This window comes from Cyprinodon tularosa, unplaced genomic scaffold (assembly GCF_016077235.1).
Source record: "Cyprinodon tularosa strain WSP-4 unplaced genomic scaffold, ASM1607723v1 ctg355, whole genome shotgun sequence".
Lineage (NCBI taxonomy): Eukaryota > Metazoa > Chordata > Actinopteri > Cyprinodontiformes > Cyprinodontidae > Cyprinodon > Cyprinodon tularosa.
This window is the reverse complement of record NW_024039069.1, coordinates 1,159,610-1,178,955: the sequence shown is the minus strand read 5'-3', so window position 1 is coordinate 1,178,955 and position 19,346 is coordinate 1,159,610. Positions and strand designations below refer to the sequence as shown.

The 19,346-nt window shown below is 37.5% G+C and overlaps 1 protein-coding gene across 1 annotated transcript in view; it reads left to right on the top strand.

The window, feature by feature from the left end:
* slc36a1 (solute carrier family 36 member 1) overlaps nt 1-18,786 on the top strand; it is a 56,023-nt gene extending 37,237 nt beyond the window's left edge. The window contains 1 exon segment of the mRNA XM_038295412.1: nt 16,082-18,786. Coding sequence (XP_038151340.1) covers nt 16,082-16,356 — 275 coding nt within the window. The 3' untranslated portion in view covers nt 16,357-18,786.
* The last annotated feature ends 560 nt before the right edge of the window (nt 18,787-19,346 follow it).

Here is a 19,346-nt window from a genome sequence, read left to right as displayed (position 1 = left end):
GTAACTGTTTGAAAAGAGATTGCTGATACAAAATACACTGAAACAGTAACTTTTACATTAACTTCTTTTTTCAGATTTATTTTCCAAGATGGGTTAGAATACCTTAACTTTTATGTTCTGTGTCTCATTGATGAACGTACACTATATTGCCAAAAGTATTTGCTCACCCATCCAAATTATTGGAATCAGGTGTTCCAATCACTTCCATGGCCACAGGTGTATAAATTCAAGCACCTAGGCATGCAGACTGTTTTTACAAACATTTGTGAAAGAATGGGTCGCTCTCAGGAGCTCAGTGAATTCCAGCGTGGAACTGTGATAGGATGCCACCTGTGCAACAAATCCAGTCGTGAAATTTCCTCGCTCCTAAATATTCCACAGTCAACTGTCAGCTGTATTATAAGAAAATGGAAGTGTTTGGGAACGACAGCAACTCAGCCACGAAGTGGTAGGCCACGTAAACTGACGGAGCGGGGTCAGCGGATGCTGACGCGCATAGTGCGAAGAGGTCGCCAACTTTCTGCAGAGTCAATCACTACAGACCTCCAAACTTCATGTGGCCTTCAGATTAGCTCAAGAACAGTGCGCAGAGAGCTTCATGGAATGGGTTTCCATGGTCGAGCAGCTGCATCCAAGCCATACATCACCAAGTGCAATGCAAAGCGTCGGATGCGGTGGTGTAAAGCACGCCGCCACTGGACTCTAGAGCAGTGGAGACGCGTTCTCTGGAGTGACGAATCGCGCTTCTCCATCTGGCAATCTGATGGACGGGTCTGGGTTTGGCGGTTGCCAGGAGAACGGTACTTGTCTGACTGCATTGTGCCAAGTGTAAAGTTTGGTGGAGGGGGGATTATGGTGTGAGGTTGTTTTTCAGGAGCTGGGCTTGGCCCCTTAGTTCCAGTGAAAGGAACTCTGAATGCTTCAGCATACCAAGACATTTTGGACAATTCCATGCTCCCAACTTTGTGGGAACAGTTTGGAGCTGGCCCTTCCTCTTCCAACATGACTGTGCACCAGTGCACAAAGCAAGGTCCATAAAGACATGGATGACAGAGTCTGGTGTGGATGAACTTGACTGGCCTGCACAGAGTCCTGACCTCAACCCGATAGAACACCTTTGGGATGAATTAGAGCGGAGACTGAGAGCCAGGCCTTCTCGTCCAACATCAGTGTGCGACCTCACAAATGCGCTTCTGGAAGAATGGTCAAAAATTCCCATAAACACACTCCTAAACCTTGTGGACAGCCTTCCCAGAAGAGTTGAAGCTGTTCTAGCTGCAAAGGGTGGACCGACGTCATATTGAACCCTATGGATTAGGAACGGGATGTCACTTAAGCTCATATGTGAGTCAAGGCAGGTGAGCAAATACTTTTGGCAATATAGTGTATCTTTTGCATTCTTTTTATTTTATTTGTAGAATTTCACAAACTGTTTTCTGGTTTTTGACTTTCCAAAAGAAGTTAAAGGTTGACATCAGCAGTTCAGTCCACACAATGGCTAGGCCAACTGTCAGTAATTTATGTCAGTATTTAATTTTTTTTTTTCAGTGTATGCCACTTATCTAAATTAGTCAAATTTTGCCTTGTATTGTTTTCTGCCATAGACAGTTGAAGGATTTCTCCAGTGAAACAGAATTTTTAAGCAACATTTACCCCTCTCCTGATTGGCTTCCACTGATAATACAATCTAGTTATGCACCACGTAATATGTGAGCCATGAAGATCAAACTGTTTGTCTTGATAAAATCACCCAAAAAATTCTTGGTCAGTAATTTGTATTAATATTTTAGTACATTTTTTAAAATGGCATACATAAAAATATTTAAATAAGTTACTGGACAATAAAGCAGACTGATTGTTTTAAATAGAAACAAAATTATGAGAAATATAAACGTAGGGGGCCGCCATGTTGCAGTACTCCAAGCTGTGAAATCACTGGGGTTGTTTGATGCTTAAGCTAGCAGTTTAACACATTGGATATACTGGCGATATCTCACAACCATAAAATACTTTAGTATGATGGAAGATGAAGATGAAACAAAATGTGAGGACCTGAATCCCATTGCTTATGCTTTTGAGCCTATTTGCCGTGTGACTTGAGCCATAGTAAGAAGAGAAGAGGCAGCTTTGAAGCCGAGGTTCTGACCATCCCTGCTACCTGACAGAAAACTGGTTTATGGTAATATTGGTAATATTCAAGATTTCCTTATTTTTCACCCAGCTATAAGCAGCACTCCAGTAGGGCGGAATTTCAGTGTCAGTACACCCCATCCAAGAAAAGATAAAACACACACACAATATACAGACACAGGTTCGGGGGGGTCCAAGTACTTGCTGCCGTAGAAAAGGCACTGCTCTTTTAGTAAGAAAAAAAAAAAGAAAGGGATCATAATAGCTTAGGGTAGGAAAAAAAATATATTTCATATTTTGTCCTTAACAGGATACAGTTTGAGATTGCAAAAAAATCTCATCGCATAGCAAAAGCCAACACAGATAATGTGACATCATCAGAAACGTGGAGGAGGACAAGAGGTGCTTGTTTTAGAAAAACTGATTTCTATAATTTTAATGATGATTATGAATGGGATCGATTTCATTGTTTGATATAAAAGTCTATCTTTAACAAAGATGTTATTAGGCAGCAGAGTTTTAGTTCATCATAATCTCTTGCTTCAAGTACTGTCTCAAAGCCTAGTCCTTTGTCATTAGAACTTTGCCTTGGTTTATGACTTGATTCAATGTATTGTACAGCTCTATTCCTTTCTATAACAAACTAAATTGTTTTCACTGTAGGGTCATATCACATTTGTATCCCATACTAATCCCTGCATATTTGTAAGATTTGTCATGTTTTTGTATGTCCTGATTTATAATCTCATGGAATCAAAATACAGTAATTGAGCTTTTTTGAGATGATGACTTTTTTGATGATCAGAGTTTAGCCTCTGTATCTCTAAATATCACGAAAATGTGTAATTCCTACACTTGTAAGCTTGCATGTTTGTTTTTTTTCCATCATAAGTCTTCCTTGGTTTTTGTGCCATTTCTTTTTCTTTGCATTAGTTTTGTATTTACTTCTAGTTATTTTATAAAAATGCCTCCAAGGCTGACTCCCTGCACGACTCAATGGTATTTGAATGACTCCAGCACATCCTTTGTGCAGGTTTCATTTATTGGGCTTCTTGCAGGTGTCACACAATAAAAGGTTCTGTTTCCAGCAGATGACATGGCAGTCTACAAAGGTCTTTTGATGACATTTTCATCTTGTACAATGAACCTCACAAAAAAGGCAGGTCATGGCACTGTGGTACTAGACTGTGCCATTTTTGTGTATCAAAACTGCCTTTTGCTAAAACACAGACTGATTTTATGCTTAGCAGGTGTTTTTTTTATTTTTTTTATCGTTCTATTAGTTTACATGCTGAGGTTAAAAGCTGTTATAGTAAACCTGTATGTGGTGCAGGCCATGCTTTTAAATCTTTGTGTGATTAAAATTCACTCTTGTTTACTTGTCTACTTGTAAGAAGAAAACCCTAAAGCGTTTGTTTCAGTTCCCATTTTAATGCCCTCACCACTTGTTCGTGAAGCTGACCATTTTGTGCTCAAGATCTTACTTTTCTATCTTATTTATGAAACAGAACTACTTAGGCTGGAGCCCAGCATTTAATTCTTCTCCGGCTATTTGTCATTTATTTCAACATCATGGTTTTCAGGGCGAACTGGATGAGTTCACTTGTGAAACAGCCCTCCAAACAAGCAGCAGATATCTTTTTTATCATACGGCTCCTCTCTGAAATACAATTTACTGCAATCATTTTCCACATTTGTCATGTTTGAAGTACAGGATAATCATTTGTTCTGACTTTGTTTGTAATTGTATCTCGAAGGCTGTGCCTCTTCATGCTGGGATAGCACACATCATTTTCTCAGCTCTAGATTAAGATTCAGGTGGCTGTTCAAGGGTGAATGGCTCTGTATTTAAACTCTTAGAACATAGGTTTGTCCTTGCTTTCATCCCACCTCTGTATATTTTAATATCATTAAATTTGTAAAATGAATGATTAAAAGATACCGAAGAGAATCACCCAGCTTCTAATTAGGGTATGGACTTTTTTTTTATTTAACAATTTTTTTTATTGCTTTAATGACTAAGCCTTTCCAGTACTGCGTCCACTTGAAACACTTTTATTTTTATAAACACAATTAAATCCAAATGATCAATGAAAACGCTGGATCAAAACCTGACCCGATATACACAAGCATCCAGTAGTGCAGCATTGGTGTTTGTATCAGGAAAAAGATTCCCTTCAGCAATGTTAGGTAAAAAAAAAAAAAAAAAAAAAACTTTTCGCTATTTAAAAAAAGCATTTTTGATGCAAGTTAGGCTGCTGCAAAAGCTGGATCTAGCTATGAAGTATCTCCACAGATGCATTTTATTTCATCCCATTAAGCATCTCTCCATCGAGGCCATGAAAAGTCTAGTTCAGCCTTGGATACACTTTACAGCTGAACTAAGAGTCAGCTCAACGGTGCTGTTCTTCTCCCCTAATGTCTGCGTGTGAATATAAACTCCATAAGGGTTTCCAGCACTCATGTCAATCAAGGGGAGGGAGATTCTTTACCCCATAGATAAACATGTTTTCATGCATGCTCAAAACAAACAGTGCTTTCCACGAGAGCAGTGATTTCCACGACTCCGCAGGGAGTTCACTGCTCTGCATTTCATATTGGACACAATTTCATAGAAAAGTTCAAATTTTTTCAACTTCAGCGATCACCACTCCACTCTCTCCATACGGTGATGCTGTTTGACAACACCTCAGTTCTGTCTAGTATTATGAGGTGATAGCGGGGCAGTGACCTCCCTTCACAGCTGCTTAACCACCCTATCCTGTGTGGTTTACATAGGGATACTATGTATATCCACTGCCCTCGCCGCAGACACCATGTTCATTCTGAATGCACTTTAACAATAGCTGAACTCAGCAAGGAACCACTTATGAATTTAGACTAAAACAAAAATACAGAGCTAGCGTTTACAGATGTACTCAGAAAAAAAATTTTGGTATCTGTAGAGGCATAACGTGTGCTCTGAAGAAAATAGAATAAAAAAAGGTTTTGCCATAATGACTTTTGTTTCTATAGAGAAAAAAGCAGTAAGCTTACAGAACAGGATCCCAACTTTTAAACACTGTGGGGTTGAAGGTTATTTAGGAATATGTTCAAGGGGCTAGCCTTCTTCAGCCATCATTAGCTAGCAGCTACAGGAAGTGCAGGGGGAGTGGTGATTAAGATGCTACAGCTGCATCTGAAGAATCTCGCCTCTTTCTCTCTGAGTGGATTTCTGTTAAAAATGCTTTGACCGCAGGAACGGTATGATGGAAAATTTCACTGGTCAAGGTATAGTTCAGTTTTTCTTGGGCTGGAAACCTCCAGATACAGACGGACCCAATGGTAATGGCAAACCAACCGGACATTGTGGTGGTGGACAAAAAGCAGAGGAAAGCCGTTGTGGTTGACATAGCAATACCAAGTGTCTGCAACATCAGGAAAAAGTAACATGAGAAACTAGAGAAATACCAGGGGCTCCGAGAAGAGCCGGAGAAAACCCTGAAGGTCAAGGCATCGGTGGTACCCGTGGTTATTGGGGCACTCGGGGCAGTGACCCCCAAACTTGTCGAGTGGTTACAGCAGATCCCTGGAAATACATCAGACATCTCAGTCCAGGAAAGTTCTAGGAACAGCAAGGATACTGCGCTGAATTCTCAAGCTCCCAGGCCATGGTAGAAGACCCGAGCTTGGAGGAAAAAAAGGGAGACTGCCTGCGGTGGGTCAGGAAAGGGTTTTTTTTTTTTATAATTTCCTTCTACGTAACAAATTTTTTACGCCACTTTGTGTTAGTCTTGCAGACGAAATTCTGATAAAATATGTTTGTTGCTATGAAAAAACATTTTGGAAAGTTCAAGACTTGAAAATACTCATGCAAGCCACCGTAAGTACAGGCCATTTACCAAATCTGGAAAAAAGGAAGCATGAATACATAAAAAAAATAATTTAAAGAAAATACCTCTTTAAAAAAAAGGTAGTGATGAAGTTTATAGGTTTCCATTTGCAAAATATGTCGTTGTGCAACAGAAGAATAATATACAGACAGAAATAATAAGTCACTAATCTTTTGAAAATGAGGTCCTAATTCCATATTGGGCTTAATGTGTTTCGCCAAGTACTGTGGCTTCCTGAGAGCAGCTGGCTTGTTAGGTTAACTGGTATGTCGAAACTTACTTCATGCTTAGTTAATATAAAGAAGTCTAAACAGGAAGCACAAATGCATAATTTTAAGGGTGAGACCAACTCCAGAATCATTCAAGTTTCAAAATTACTAGCTCGGAAAAATGTAGGATTACCCTGAACCTTGAGTCACCACTAAAATTTCTCTCAGTAGTAGAGTTACACTGAGCTGAGCTTTGGTCATGAACACATTTTTTTTTTCACTTCAGCTTCTTGCAATATTTTCTACACAATGTTTAAATCAAAAACTCCAATGGCTTACATGTATTAATGGATAAATTGAATATAAAAGCATAAAGGCAGACATAAAAAAGCATATATTCAAGTTTTGCATTAACAACTAACTTCAGAAAAAACAAATGCAATACCCAAAATTTATATAGCTTTTTTTCTGTTGCTACATATGTCTTTTGTTAAAAACGTATGCCCTGCTTATGTTTGCCGTGCTTATGCTAAGTTGCCTTAAAGATATGTTGTATCTCTTAGAGGAATTAATGCTAAAATATTTTTTAATTACAAATAAATTGAGTCTTCATGAGAGTGGGGACCGATGATGGCCCCTGCAGCAGAATACCACCTCCTGAGTAAATGAATCCTCACTTACTCTGATCGAACTATTTCTGTTTCCCTGTATTCCTGTAATTTCAAACAACCACCAGCCAGAGTAAATTAAATTGGCAGCTTTAATTTGATAACCGAAACTGTGGATCCTGTTTCCACTGTCCTGCTGTTTCAATTACTCCTAGTGCCAACCCCACAGGCTGAAATATTATTTTAAATTTTCAAAGAAACTGTTCTCTACAGATATTAGAAATCCTCTTTGCCCTTCTACAAAAGTTTATAATTACGGGGGAAGAAAATGTTTGCCCCCATCTCCTGGATTCTTCTTGGAGTGTACATCCGAGTTTTGTATTTGTTACATTTTAGTGGGGGTTGGGGTTGAGTTGTATATTAAATGTGACTAAAAATATTGAATGTTTCTGTCATCCAAATATTCCTGCTATAGAAAATGGTGGGGGAAACATGAGCATTTAAATCCTAGGTTACCACCTACAGTTTTAGGGGGCATCTTTGCAAATGTTTTTGAAGTATATTGGAATATTAAATCAGAGTTCTCTCCAGCAGACTACCACCTCCTGAAAAAAGCTCTTGAGCTTTGGGTCTCTTGTACATCACAATCCGTGAAAAATATGCCTTATTGTTCTCTTAACACATCGATATGACATAAGAACGTGTTGATTTCCACTTTGTGCACAACAAGCTTGTAGAAACACTAAATTGGTGTAATTACCCTGCCGTTCCAGTGGTCAGCCGTATTTGGTCGAAAACTCAACAACACACATTTAAAAAAAGACTACCCTCAAAAAAAGGACCTGCCTCCAAATGAACTTCCTGAATGAGGAAGACTCTGATTGTTTTAGATGAAAATATGAAAGGGTTTAACTGTTTAAAGTTTTAATGAAACAATGTTGTGCACAAGCTTATATGATTTAATACAAAGATTTCGGTCATAGTCTGAATATTTCAACCAATAAAACCCCACCGCAGTACTGGTCTCTGAAGACAAGCCTGAGATGTCTGACCGATAACAATTTGGTTGTGTTGCCACAAATTAAAAAGCCTTCTTTCACAAGCTATTTGCATGTCCCTGATAGTTACTTTGCAGAGCAGTATTATGCTACAAATCTATCACCATGATCCTTCCAAATCTCCCTGCAGACCCAACGGCCACAGCCGGAAGCCACTAAGACAATATCCCTGTTTACACTGAAATTCTCAGGATATAAAATTCCTAAAGAATCTGTCAGCCTGCTATTCACATTATTCTGAATGATCAACATATATTTTAATCAGCCTAAGGAAAACTGCACTACAACTGGACTACAGTCCAGAAGCTTGTAGTAAGAAAAAAAAACTGTTGGTTTAACTAACTAATTGTTAGATAATAATTTCTAACCAGCCTTAGACTTATGCAGTAGATTACGTACAATATTAAGTTGCTCTTGATCATTAGACAAAAAAAAAAAGGAAATGTTATTTCAGATTTAAAATTTTATCAGTTTCCAGCCAAAGTTATTGTTTTATATCTGCATGATCCATTTACACTAACTTAAAAACTAATAAACACATTTTTAGGTAAATTTAAAAACGGATATATATTACCGAAGCATAAAATGTCTTAAGTCAAAATTGTATTTCTTCAATCCACATTGCTCGTCAGTCCGTATTTACGTGGTTTAATGCCTTGACTTTTTGGGTATAAGCAAATATTTACATTAAGTCATAGTTGTAGCTGGTGGAGTAGACAATAGCAGGATCTTCAGAAATATCTCCAGGAGCTGGGACACTATATCTATACTGTGGACTACTGTGGTCTGATCTCACATATAATGTGAATAAAAGGGTCACATTTCCGTTTATTTAGGTTTACCTGGAGAGCCAGGCTTATGAGAATCCATAATATCTTTAATGTACAAAGAGAAGTGAAAGTGCTCTTTTTGATCATAGGCTACTCCACCTAAATATTTTCTTGCTGATCACCTTTTAGCTAGTATTACATTAAGACAGCAAAACATTTTTATATTCCGGTACTTAAGGTTTGCTGCCACCCAGTTAGCTTTGCTAGTCTTGCAGAGAGACTAGCCCATCTGCTGAGCTTCGCCACTCATTATTAAAGATTATTGAAATGTAGGCTCAATGTCTTGATTGACGGACTATGTTCAGGTGTTTTTAAGCAAGAAAGTATAACTTAAAACTTCATTGTGCACTTTTTTTGACAATTAAAAGGTATAAAGACTTTACTGCCAGTTCTTGTAGCACTGCAGGATATCTTTCTAAACACAACCCCAGTCCATTAAAAATCTGAAAATTTCTTCCTCAGGTAAAAGTTCTACCTCAGGTATAGCACCGAATCCCTGGGAAAAAGAAATGATTTTGAAAAATGTGTATCAAATACTATCCAGGCTTTAAAAATACTGGAAAAGGTCTTAATGTCAAAATTCAACTTCACCCTTAACACCCTAGTGCATTGGACTATGGATATTACATCTGCATTCCCCCAAGTCCAATATCTTGGTTGTGAAGCTCACACATCAATAAACCACCATGACTTTGTTGCTGACATTCTGCACATACGTAGACCCTCCACGCCCTATCATGCCTAAAACGTGATCCAATGCATTCCCAACACTATGATAAACTACAATTCAGTCAGTTATGTCAGTTTTGTCATTGTAGAAAACAAAACTGAAAACCCAGCATTTCAAAAAGTGAAATCCAAACGGTTTGCTAATAAATGTTTTATGTAAATTCCAGGAAAACAATTGAAACCACCTCTGACTTCCTGCCAGATGCTGACAGATGTTTTGTAAAAGGTTTTTACAATTGTTCATGTGGGTGATATATTCTTATCATTGTGATAGCTTAAAAAAATGTGTGCAACCTGAGAAATTTCCCCTAAAGCAACAGTGTTTAATCCAGTGCGTCTCTGGAGAAGTGTATTTCTACCTTTGTCAGCTCATCTTGGTGAAAAGAAATAGTGATTGCTGACTAAATACATTGATGAAGGATGTGGGAATGCGAGCGGTGAGACAGACGTTATATTGTTACTAAAACTGAGGAATGGAAATGGGGATGAAAAGAGCTGATTCCCTTGGTGGAGTTGAATCTGATGCCAAGTAAATGATCATGAAAGTTCACGCTGAAGTGTTTGCTCTGCAAGCACTAAAGGATTTTAGAGAAGTTGTGTATCAGGATTTTAGTGTTTTTGTAAAAAGCTTTATTTAACACCTTTATTAATGGAAACATTCCTGAATCCTGATTGGAGCTCATTATTGTTGACGACATGTGGGAGGGAAACGCAAAGCCCAACATATGACAACTCTGAACCTACTTAATAATTACCATGCCGTGATTCAGATCAACACAGCTGTAAAATGCAGCCCTAGAATAACAATAAAAATAATCATCTTCTCCCACTGATTATTTTATCCACAATGCATAAATATAATTTAGTACTGTATGTTTTTTTTTTATACCTGTTGGTAGAGTAAATAAATCTATCTCTACTGACTTTTTAACTCCCGTCCCTTGGCTACTGCTGTGCATGAGACATTAGACGATTCAAACTTTGAAGCCTTGGCAAGCACCATTCATTGTTTATGGTGGTGTTAATAAATAAATAAATTTGGTGCTAATGGGCCATCTATTTGCAAGGAAATAGAGGAGTATATGTAATTCATGTGTTTTTTACTTTCCTGCTCAAAAATTTCGTGAGCTACTAAAAAAACAACAGTTTACTGAAGAACAGAATGACCTAGTCTTTAACAAAAAAAGGTCGTATGCATAGATGCTTATGGAGTTACTCGGAGTAGGCTCTCAAGTCCCGATTTAACTTTTGCCCCGTCTATAAGCACCATTACCTCTAAATTGAGGTAATCAATCAATTTTTGTAAATAAAATTGTAATTTCAAACTTCGAACCTGTGTAGTAAAACTGTCTTATTTTACTGATTTATTTTTTATACAAATTTAGACCGCAAATGATTATGGCATACAATACAGCCTTTACAAAAATATATATTAGAACTATTTTAAGGTATACATATCCACAGTGGCTTTATATCCCACACTAAAACCATTTCAGTTGATGACATCACTACTCATGCGTTCCATCAGGAAAAATGTCACCCGTCAAATTAACGGCCAGTGGGAGTTCTAGAAGTATCAGAATTCTGGGAGTCCTAGTGTTAAATAATTTACTCTCACTATACACAGGTTTGTTGAAGAACAACAGTATCTTCAAGAACAAGGCACCAACCACACCAGTCAGGGTAAAGGTATAGAGCAGGTTAAAGCAGGGTTAGGTTATAGACTACTACGCTATTTAATCCCTTATCCCACTAAGACTTAATGGTTCACCTAAATATACAGACCGGGAAAGGAGAGCATGGGCCAGAAAAGCACACCAGAGACCCATTGTAACTCAAGCGTAGCTTCAGACATCCACAGCTATAAACAGGAAAACAAGTCAACAAGGATCACATTTAAGCTGGTCACAAACGTGGCTTTACTAAAATAGTGGTAATAAGAAGAAAGTCTTTGAAAGAAAGGCACAAAGTAAATTTTACACCAACCATGTCAAGTATAGATCAAACACATGGATTGTACTCTATTCAGATCTGATAAAAAAAAAAAAAAACTTTTTCACCTACTGCAAATGTAATACTGCACCTTAAAAATATAGCAAAAAACACCCCAAAGACAGTGTTTAGAATGTGTAAGAAAGTCCACAAATGTTGGCCAGTTTTTGGAATGGATAAATTCATCAGGCAGTTTCTGAAGGCCAGTTAAACAGTTAATGTCAACAGGCCTAGCGGATGCATAAACACATTGAAGATTAGTACCATCACTTTTTAGGTTTGGTCACTTAGGTTTACATTTTGCACAATCGAGCAACCTACACTAGCAACCTGTTATAACTAAGCCAGTTTGGTCAGTCTAGAGGACAATGGGCCTTTTTTCTATAACTTAAAATGCTGTCTGTTGGTCCCACTTTGAAAAGCTTTGGCCTTCTTCAATGGCATTTATGCTGCTGCTGAGTATCAGCATAAATGCATAGAGCACACTCTCCCATGGTGCAGAGCACACCCTCGCTGGGTTAATTATTGTTAGTTTATGCAGGTACCAACTGCTCATTTAAAAGATGTAAGCCTTCTGGGTAGACTGAGCTCAGGTCTATGTTTAATAATGTTCCATTCACTTTGGAGCAGATCAGCACACTCTGGGAGAACTCTATGAAAATCTGCGCAGGCCTTTAAGAGGTAAAGGAAGCTCTGCTCATATTTGGGTGGTGGCTTCTGGTGGCGAGGTGAAGAGATTAAGACTGCCTCCAGTATAGGCTGACTGTCTGTGGAAATAAGAAAGCTAAGAGCCTCCCTCCCAATCTCTAATCCAACCTCAGAGCATCCCTTCTGCCAGCCGTGGCTTCATAGCTTTGGGGGTAATTGACTCCTTTAGCAGAGGAGCTGTCTCTTTCTCCCTCTGTGTTTTTAAAAACCTCTAGGCCTGGTTCTGAAACCTCCTGCTGACAGTCTAAAAGCGGCCTGCTCTCTCCCTCTGAGTCTGTCCTTTATATCCTCTTCTTTGCTGCTTAATTGAACTGGCCAGGCCAGTTTGTTGATGCTGACGGGTGGAAAGAAAAAAACCCCACAGACCTCAGAATCTAATATTCTTTTTTAGCAAAGTATCCAAGATGGAGAGAATTGAGAAATATTAACATTTTTAAGTACTTTCTTAGTGCAAAGGTTGCAGATTTTAATGGTTTAAAGGAAATAAATAAGGCTATTTGTTGAGGTTTTTGGGCTAGGAGGTTCTACCTGAAAACAAAAAGTAAGGTAACAGGACTGAAACATAAAACCTGTGTGGAGTAAAGAAAAGAGGTAAGAGGAACAATAAAATGCTTTTTAACATGTATTTATGTCTGCTCAGGTTGTGTGTCATTTTACAGGATTTGAAGACAAATGATTTAAATGCATGACCATGTGGAAAGAAAGGCTTCTTTAAGTGCAGTAATTGCCTTCACGTACTCGGATCACGTATTTTGCGTGCAAGCTTTTCCCAAGGAAAGGCCACTTTCTGTAAGATCTAAGAGCATGCAGCCAAATGAATGCGCTTACAGTAGTTCTTTAACACTTTGAAGGCGCCTGATGAGCTGCTTGCTGCCTCTCCCCCAGGAGACAGGAGCTAGCCTTTTAGAAGAGGCCCTGTGCTTTATTTGCTGCGAGAGGCTCAGTATATTCTCTAAGTAAGTTGGCTCTCCCCTCTGTACTCCATCACAACCTCATTTGATGCTTTAAATCTGGGTTAAAGAGCAGCGTTGGACTGTGTATCCTGAGTAGTTACCGCTTTTCTTCAAACAAACATGCAACTCTGTGCAGATTATCAGCTGCATGAAAGTTTAACCTTGCTTCTGTCTTTCAGGATAATTTAATGGACTTAATATGCAGTGGCAAGCATTTGATTATGGTTGAAAGAGGCTTTTATGTGCCTGATGTACTGAAAGAACAAGAACACCTGTTCTGGCCGTGCCTTCCTACTCACCACAGAGGAAATACTAACAGTCTCTGCAGCTCAGTAAGCAGTAAGATGTCTGTTTTCCACGTGTGAATCGTTTGCTCGTGTCCAGAATTGAACCAAAACGCACGTCTGCCGTGATTAATGACATTTTACGTCAGGAGAGGTGTTTGTGTATTTGTGCCTATGGCAACCACGCGAGGGGAGTCTGGTCATGGTGATTTTAGCAGCGTGGTCTCCACTCTGGCCGACACACGAAAAACCATTTTCACAACCACAGTTTCCTGTTCACCCAGTGGAAGTCCTTCCTCCCTTACAAATTTTTAATTTTCTTCTCTTTCTCTCCTTCATTTGTCATTTGTTTGACCTAATAAATCTACCTTTTTAATTTGAGTTCACCTCATCCATCATCCTCCTTACAGATTGTGTTTCTGGTTTCTAAGCCTCCATTCTGTGGCAGAAACATAAGAATTAGTCACTCGCACATTGAATGAAATTTATTATTTGGATCTTCAGCTACATGTGATCATCTTCAGTAAAATAGGAGTTGGGGGAAAAAAACTATGGCTGTAATATTACATTCCTTGAAAAGTAAATATACAAAAAAATAAGGTTTCCATACTTTTATGTGCTGTAGAGAAAATGCAGGATCTACTCTTCAAGGCTGACAGGACAGGTGAAATACTTGAAGCGGGCATAAAAAAAACATTCCACCAATATTGATGCTGTGTTTGCTGAGGGGAAGTTGCCATTGTGGAACTGTGATTCTGACATAAGTTTTGTCAAACGTAAAAAAAAAAAAGACTTACCGTCCTCTGGAACCAACACTAACCTTAAGGTGCCCACAACTAATGTCAGATTTGGGCTGAAATGCTTCATTTGTCATTAGCTTAATGCTAACGCTGTAAAGATGTAAATGTAACCATATCAGCTTCGTTCCTGACTTATCAAAGGTAGAATAATGGGGAAAACACTTTTTCCCATTATTCTACCTTTTGCCAGAAGTTTGGGGTACCCTATAGTCTTATACCATGCAGGGTCTTTGCTGTACGTGATTTTTTATTTATTTATTTATTTTTGTGTGCAATTTTTGGGATGGTTTTTCAGTTGTGCGAGAATTCTTTTGGATCAGGCCGAGTTTCAGTTTCGTTGTGTTTGAAATTCAGTTAGCCCTGAAGAGGTAATCTTGAAAGTCTCGTATTATTAAAGCAGAGCTACACGCTGATTTATCTTAACCTCACATCTTGCGTATGTGCAAACAAATGAATTCTTCTTCTTCTCTAGATAAACAAGTCTGTCGAACGCCATCTCTCTACGGGACTCAGTCAAATGTGTGGCTTTTTGGACAAACAGTGTGAGCGGTTAGATTGCATCAGAGGCTCTGAGTGTACCGTGAGTGTAACGATTGATGATATCGTTCAGTGTATGCCCGGCCCAACTGGTTCTCCAGTGGGTGTGTCAGCAACTTCTGATGATGGTAGACCATGATAACTGACCAATCTCTCCCAAATTCCCAAATCTATACTAAGACTGTGGCGTCTTTGAGTTACTCAGGTTCACCTTGGAAAAAAGGAAAAAGTTTCTGAACCCATTATCTGCAAGGAGAAACGTTGTGTTTGCCTGTAATGTGACCTAGATGGAAAGCTAGGATGGGAGACTAGGCTTGCTAATTTCTGACCTCATAATTTGTATTTAGTCAGAAACCTACCCATTTTTTCTGACTTTGTTTAAAGAGCCTTTTAATTACTGTATCCAATGAAAATGTGGAAATGATGTTGACCCTCGTCTACAAACAGCGAAGAGCAACCTTATAGTAATACGTTTATAGAACTCTCTACAGATTTTTTTTTTCATTCTTTCTGAGGGTATTTTTTTTATGTAATGTAAATATAAACCCTTTATTGTCCCACAATGGGGAAATTAATTCTCTACATTTACCCCAACCCCTTGGGGAGCAATGGGCTACCACCGTTGGTGCCGGGGGAGCAGTGTGGAAGGTGTTGCTCAGGGACCCAGATTAGTAGTCCATGGTAGGACTACTAATCTGGGACTTGAACTCAGAACCTCTGGGACCCAAGCGCAATGCTCTAACTTTTCAAATATTTTCTTTGAACTTTTTACAAATTATTTTCAGTTCATTTCTAGAATCATGTTTTACCTCTGACCAATCACTTAAGGCAGACAAATGACTCAGATCTCAAAAGGATACATCAGTGTTAAGTCAGTGTAGGACTTTTAAACCAAAGAACCAGTTAAAAACTGTGTCTTGTAACAACAAGCATTTGTCTTTCACAAACGGTTTATTAACCCCTCTTTAAGGTGACTCTATTTTTATATATATATATATATATATATATATATATATATATATATATATATATATATATATATATATATATATATATATATATATATATATATATATATATATCATTCATCGAGCTACATGTGGAGGATTGAAATGGACCTTAGCTGGGTCAATATTAAGCAAATTGAGGCATTGATAGTGTCAATTGGATCGACTCTTTATTGTACAGATCTAGTATTAAGCTTTAAAAGGAAATGGCAGGTGTTTAAAAACAATTATAGCTGAGTAAAATTACAGAGGTTTAGAAGCTACAGGTTTTTCTGAAGGCCTTTTGAACTGTTTAAGTTCAGATTAATCTCTAGTTTGCTTTAAATCTTAGATCTAACACATTTCTTCCCTCTCTGCCCTTCAGGTCTTCTCGCCATCCTGATACCTGAGCTGGATCTCGTCATTTCATTGGTTGGCTCTTTCAGCAGCAGTTTCCTTGCTCTCATCTTCCCGCCCATCCTGGAGATACTAGCCTTTCGAACAGAGGGTCTATCACCACTGAAAACTACGAAGAACGTGATCATCAGTGTGGTGGGGATTGTGGGCTTCATATTAGGAACGTACGTTGCCATTGTGGAAATCGTTGCTCGAAATACTAGCAAACATCAAGAGACATTCAACACCTACATGGTGCAGTGAAATAGACTGTTGGGCCATTTTGGGCCTCTTTAAACCCATGTAGGGAACATTTTTATTCTGTTTTTATTTGCTGCTGTTGTAAACATATTTTAATGTAATTATGTCACTAATGTGTGAAAGGGTAACATTAAATGAATAACCGCCATTAGTGAAATCCAAAAACTTATTGTAAATACCTTCATGTTGAAGATGACTTCCTGATTTTAAGAGATTAGAGATGTTTTAGAGGTAATTAATCTTATTTAAAGGGTGATATTCATGCAAATTTCAAGTCAACAGATAAAACTACCTCAATAATTGCTTTTGGTTTTAACTCCCAGATAATGAGCAGATTAACAATTGGTTTGTTTTGTTTTTTTAAACTCACCCAAAAAGCTTAAAGTTTACAGCTTTGATGGTTTTAATTACCTTCTGACATCTAAACAGAAATTAATTATTGATAAGAGAAAAATGCACTTTGATGTATGCCTTACTGATTCAAACTCTGCACTACTTTCACAGTTTTTGGTGACAAGTTCATTAGAGTTGAAATTAAGGGTTTTTGTGCTGAACCCTTAAATATTTCAGGAAAAACTTGTGCTTTTAATCATCAGTTATCAAATCCATAGTTGTATCTCTAGTCACCAGTTTAAAACATTAAACATATTATGTTAAACTAATAACAGCTGGCCGTACAAAAGCTCTAACATACTATTTTATCCCACAATTAAAAAAAATACAAATCCAGAGACTCTTTGCTCAGTGGTAGAGGGGGTGTAAAAACTGTTTCAATATTAGTGAAAGTAGATTAAATTTTCTGCCCTCTTTTGAACTAAATTTACATTATGTGGAATTTCAATGTGTTTCAGTCCGAATAGGAGTTTTTGAATAGCTTTTACAGCTGCAAAACAGATTTAATGCGGCTTAGGCTTTACCCTTTTGAACTATTCAGAATTCTATTTTGCATTTTATTAATTTTTTTTTATGTCAACACCTTCACTTCCACATATATGTCTTATGATTTGGGTAATCTGCATTCACACAGTTTGCTTATTGGGCATTTTTTCACAAAAATAATTTGATTCAACAGGAAAAAAAAAGCCCTCTAATCATAAGCTTGATTTATTGCTCTGTGGTTTTTCAAAGTGAGTGATGTTCCTAGTGACTGTTAATTGATCCCACGGCCAAAGACAACCCGGACGTAAATCAAGCAGTAATGTTTTCTGGGATAATCATGCAGTGTGACTCCAGCTGCAGACGTCTGATTATTGTCACCCTGACATGAGCGCTTCTGTATCAAACTCGTTTCCTGCTTCCTTCTTTCCTCTTTTCAGAACCATTTTATAATCAGTTCAATAACAGCTGTAACCTGTTGTTATTTTATTGATGGACTAATATCTCACTCTTGTCTGGCAGTAGCCCTGTTGTCCTCTCTTTAAAGTTTCTTCAAATATGCTGTAGCCTAGCTGGAAACAAATTGCTATTTTGACAAACCACCTGACATGTTTGACCTTGTCACATCAGCTTTACTTCCTCTCTTTAGTTTTCAAATATTAGTGGTGATTCATTGGATAAAAAAGGAATGTATCCCAGCCAAATAATGTCATTAAAAAGGCTATTAGTGAATTTTAATATCAAATCAACCAAGATTTCTGTCTGACAAGAGATTGTAAATCCTTCCATGCAGCTTTAAAAGTCTGACCAGAAATTCCAGCGAGGATTTGATAAGATTCAAGATAAAAAGCACAATGACCTAAAACTATAAAACACAACTAGACATTAGTCCAAACTGTTTTAGACTAAGGAGACATGGTTCTAAATTAAACATGAGCTCTTCTGTGTCTTCAAAATCTTTTTCTTTTTTTTTTCTTTTTTATTGTGTTTTTATGTTTTTACTAACAGTCTTACTGTTTAATGATATTTTTTTTACCTGTACCTAACTCTACTGGTTGGTTCAACCACAGACAGTCTGTCCATTCAAAGATGATTCATCTGCAGTGTTGATCAGATCAAATGTAACATGTACTGTAAGTTCACTGTAAAGCTTCTGCACTGTAGTGCATCTCTAGTGTTTATGTGGCAGTATCAAACAGATCAATTTACAGCATTTAATAAAAAACCTTTTAGAAATTATTAAAAAAAATATATCCAAAAGCCTTATATGTATTAAGAACTTAGGTTGTTTTTTTTTCTGTCCATGTGGAGTTATACTCATTTGTTGCACATGTCATGTTGGGCTCAGTAATCATTAGAAAATTCATCATTTAGGTTTGCAGAAAATTATGTCGGTTGAAAATATAAATCTACATCTTCCTGACAAGCTGCAGACTCTTTAACAGAGCGCATTTTCAGAGTTTTGTGCTGAACACTTAAACAGGTTGAAAACACGTTTTTACTTCAGCACTCTGTAATTTCTTCATTCCTTCCTGAAAATAAACAACCGTGACTACATCCCTGAGCTTCATCTTTTGTGTCTGTCAGATTTGTGTGCAATTCATGAATTAAAAGGTTTGTCTCTGGTTTAAAAAGCCAGACTTCTCCATGCATTGCATTACGGGTGATATATTTGCTCATTTAACATGACTTAAATCTCTATTATGTGAAAAATAATCTATTTTTACCCTTACTGGGAATTTAAAATGTATTTTTCATAGACCCACAATGCCTCTAATTCACCACAGGGATGAAGGAACATAGTAAAAAAAAAAAATCTCAGTTTTTTTTCTTCCTCAGTATAATGAATCCTGAAAGCTTTGTCAGCTAGAGAAAAACCAATATACCTTCAGTCCAGTAGGGGGTGGTAAAATAAACTCACCACTGCTTTACCTAGTTACTTACTTTACTTACTTTTTACATATAGATTAATTTTTATTGTATTTAGGCAGTAAAATAATTCCTTCCAAGCTACAATGAATCAATAAGGAATAAAGATGTATTTTATCAACCTTTATCTAGCTGGAGCTGTTGCTTTAAAACTTCATAATCAATTTATAATATCCAAATTATTAACT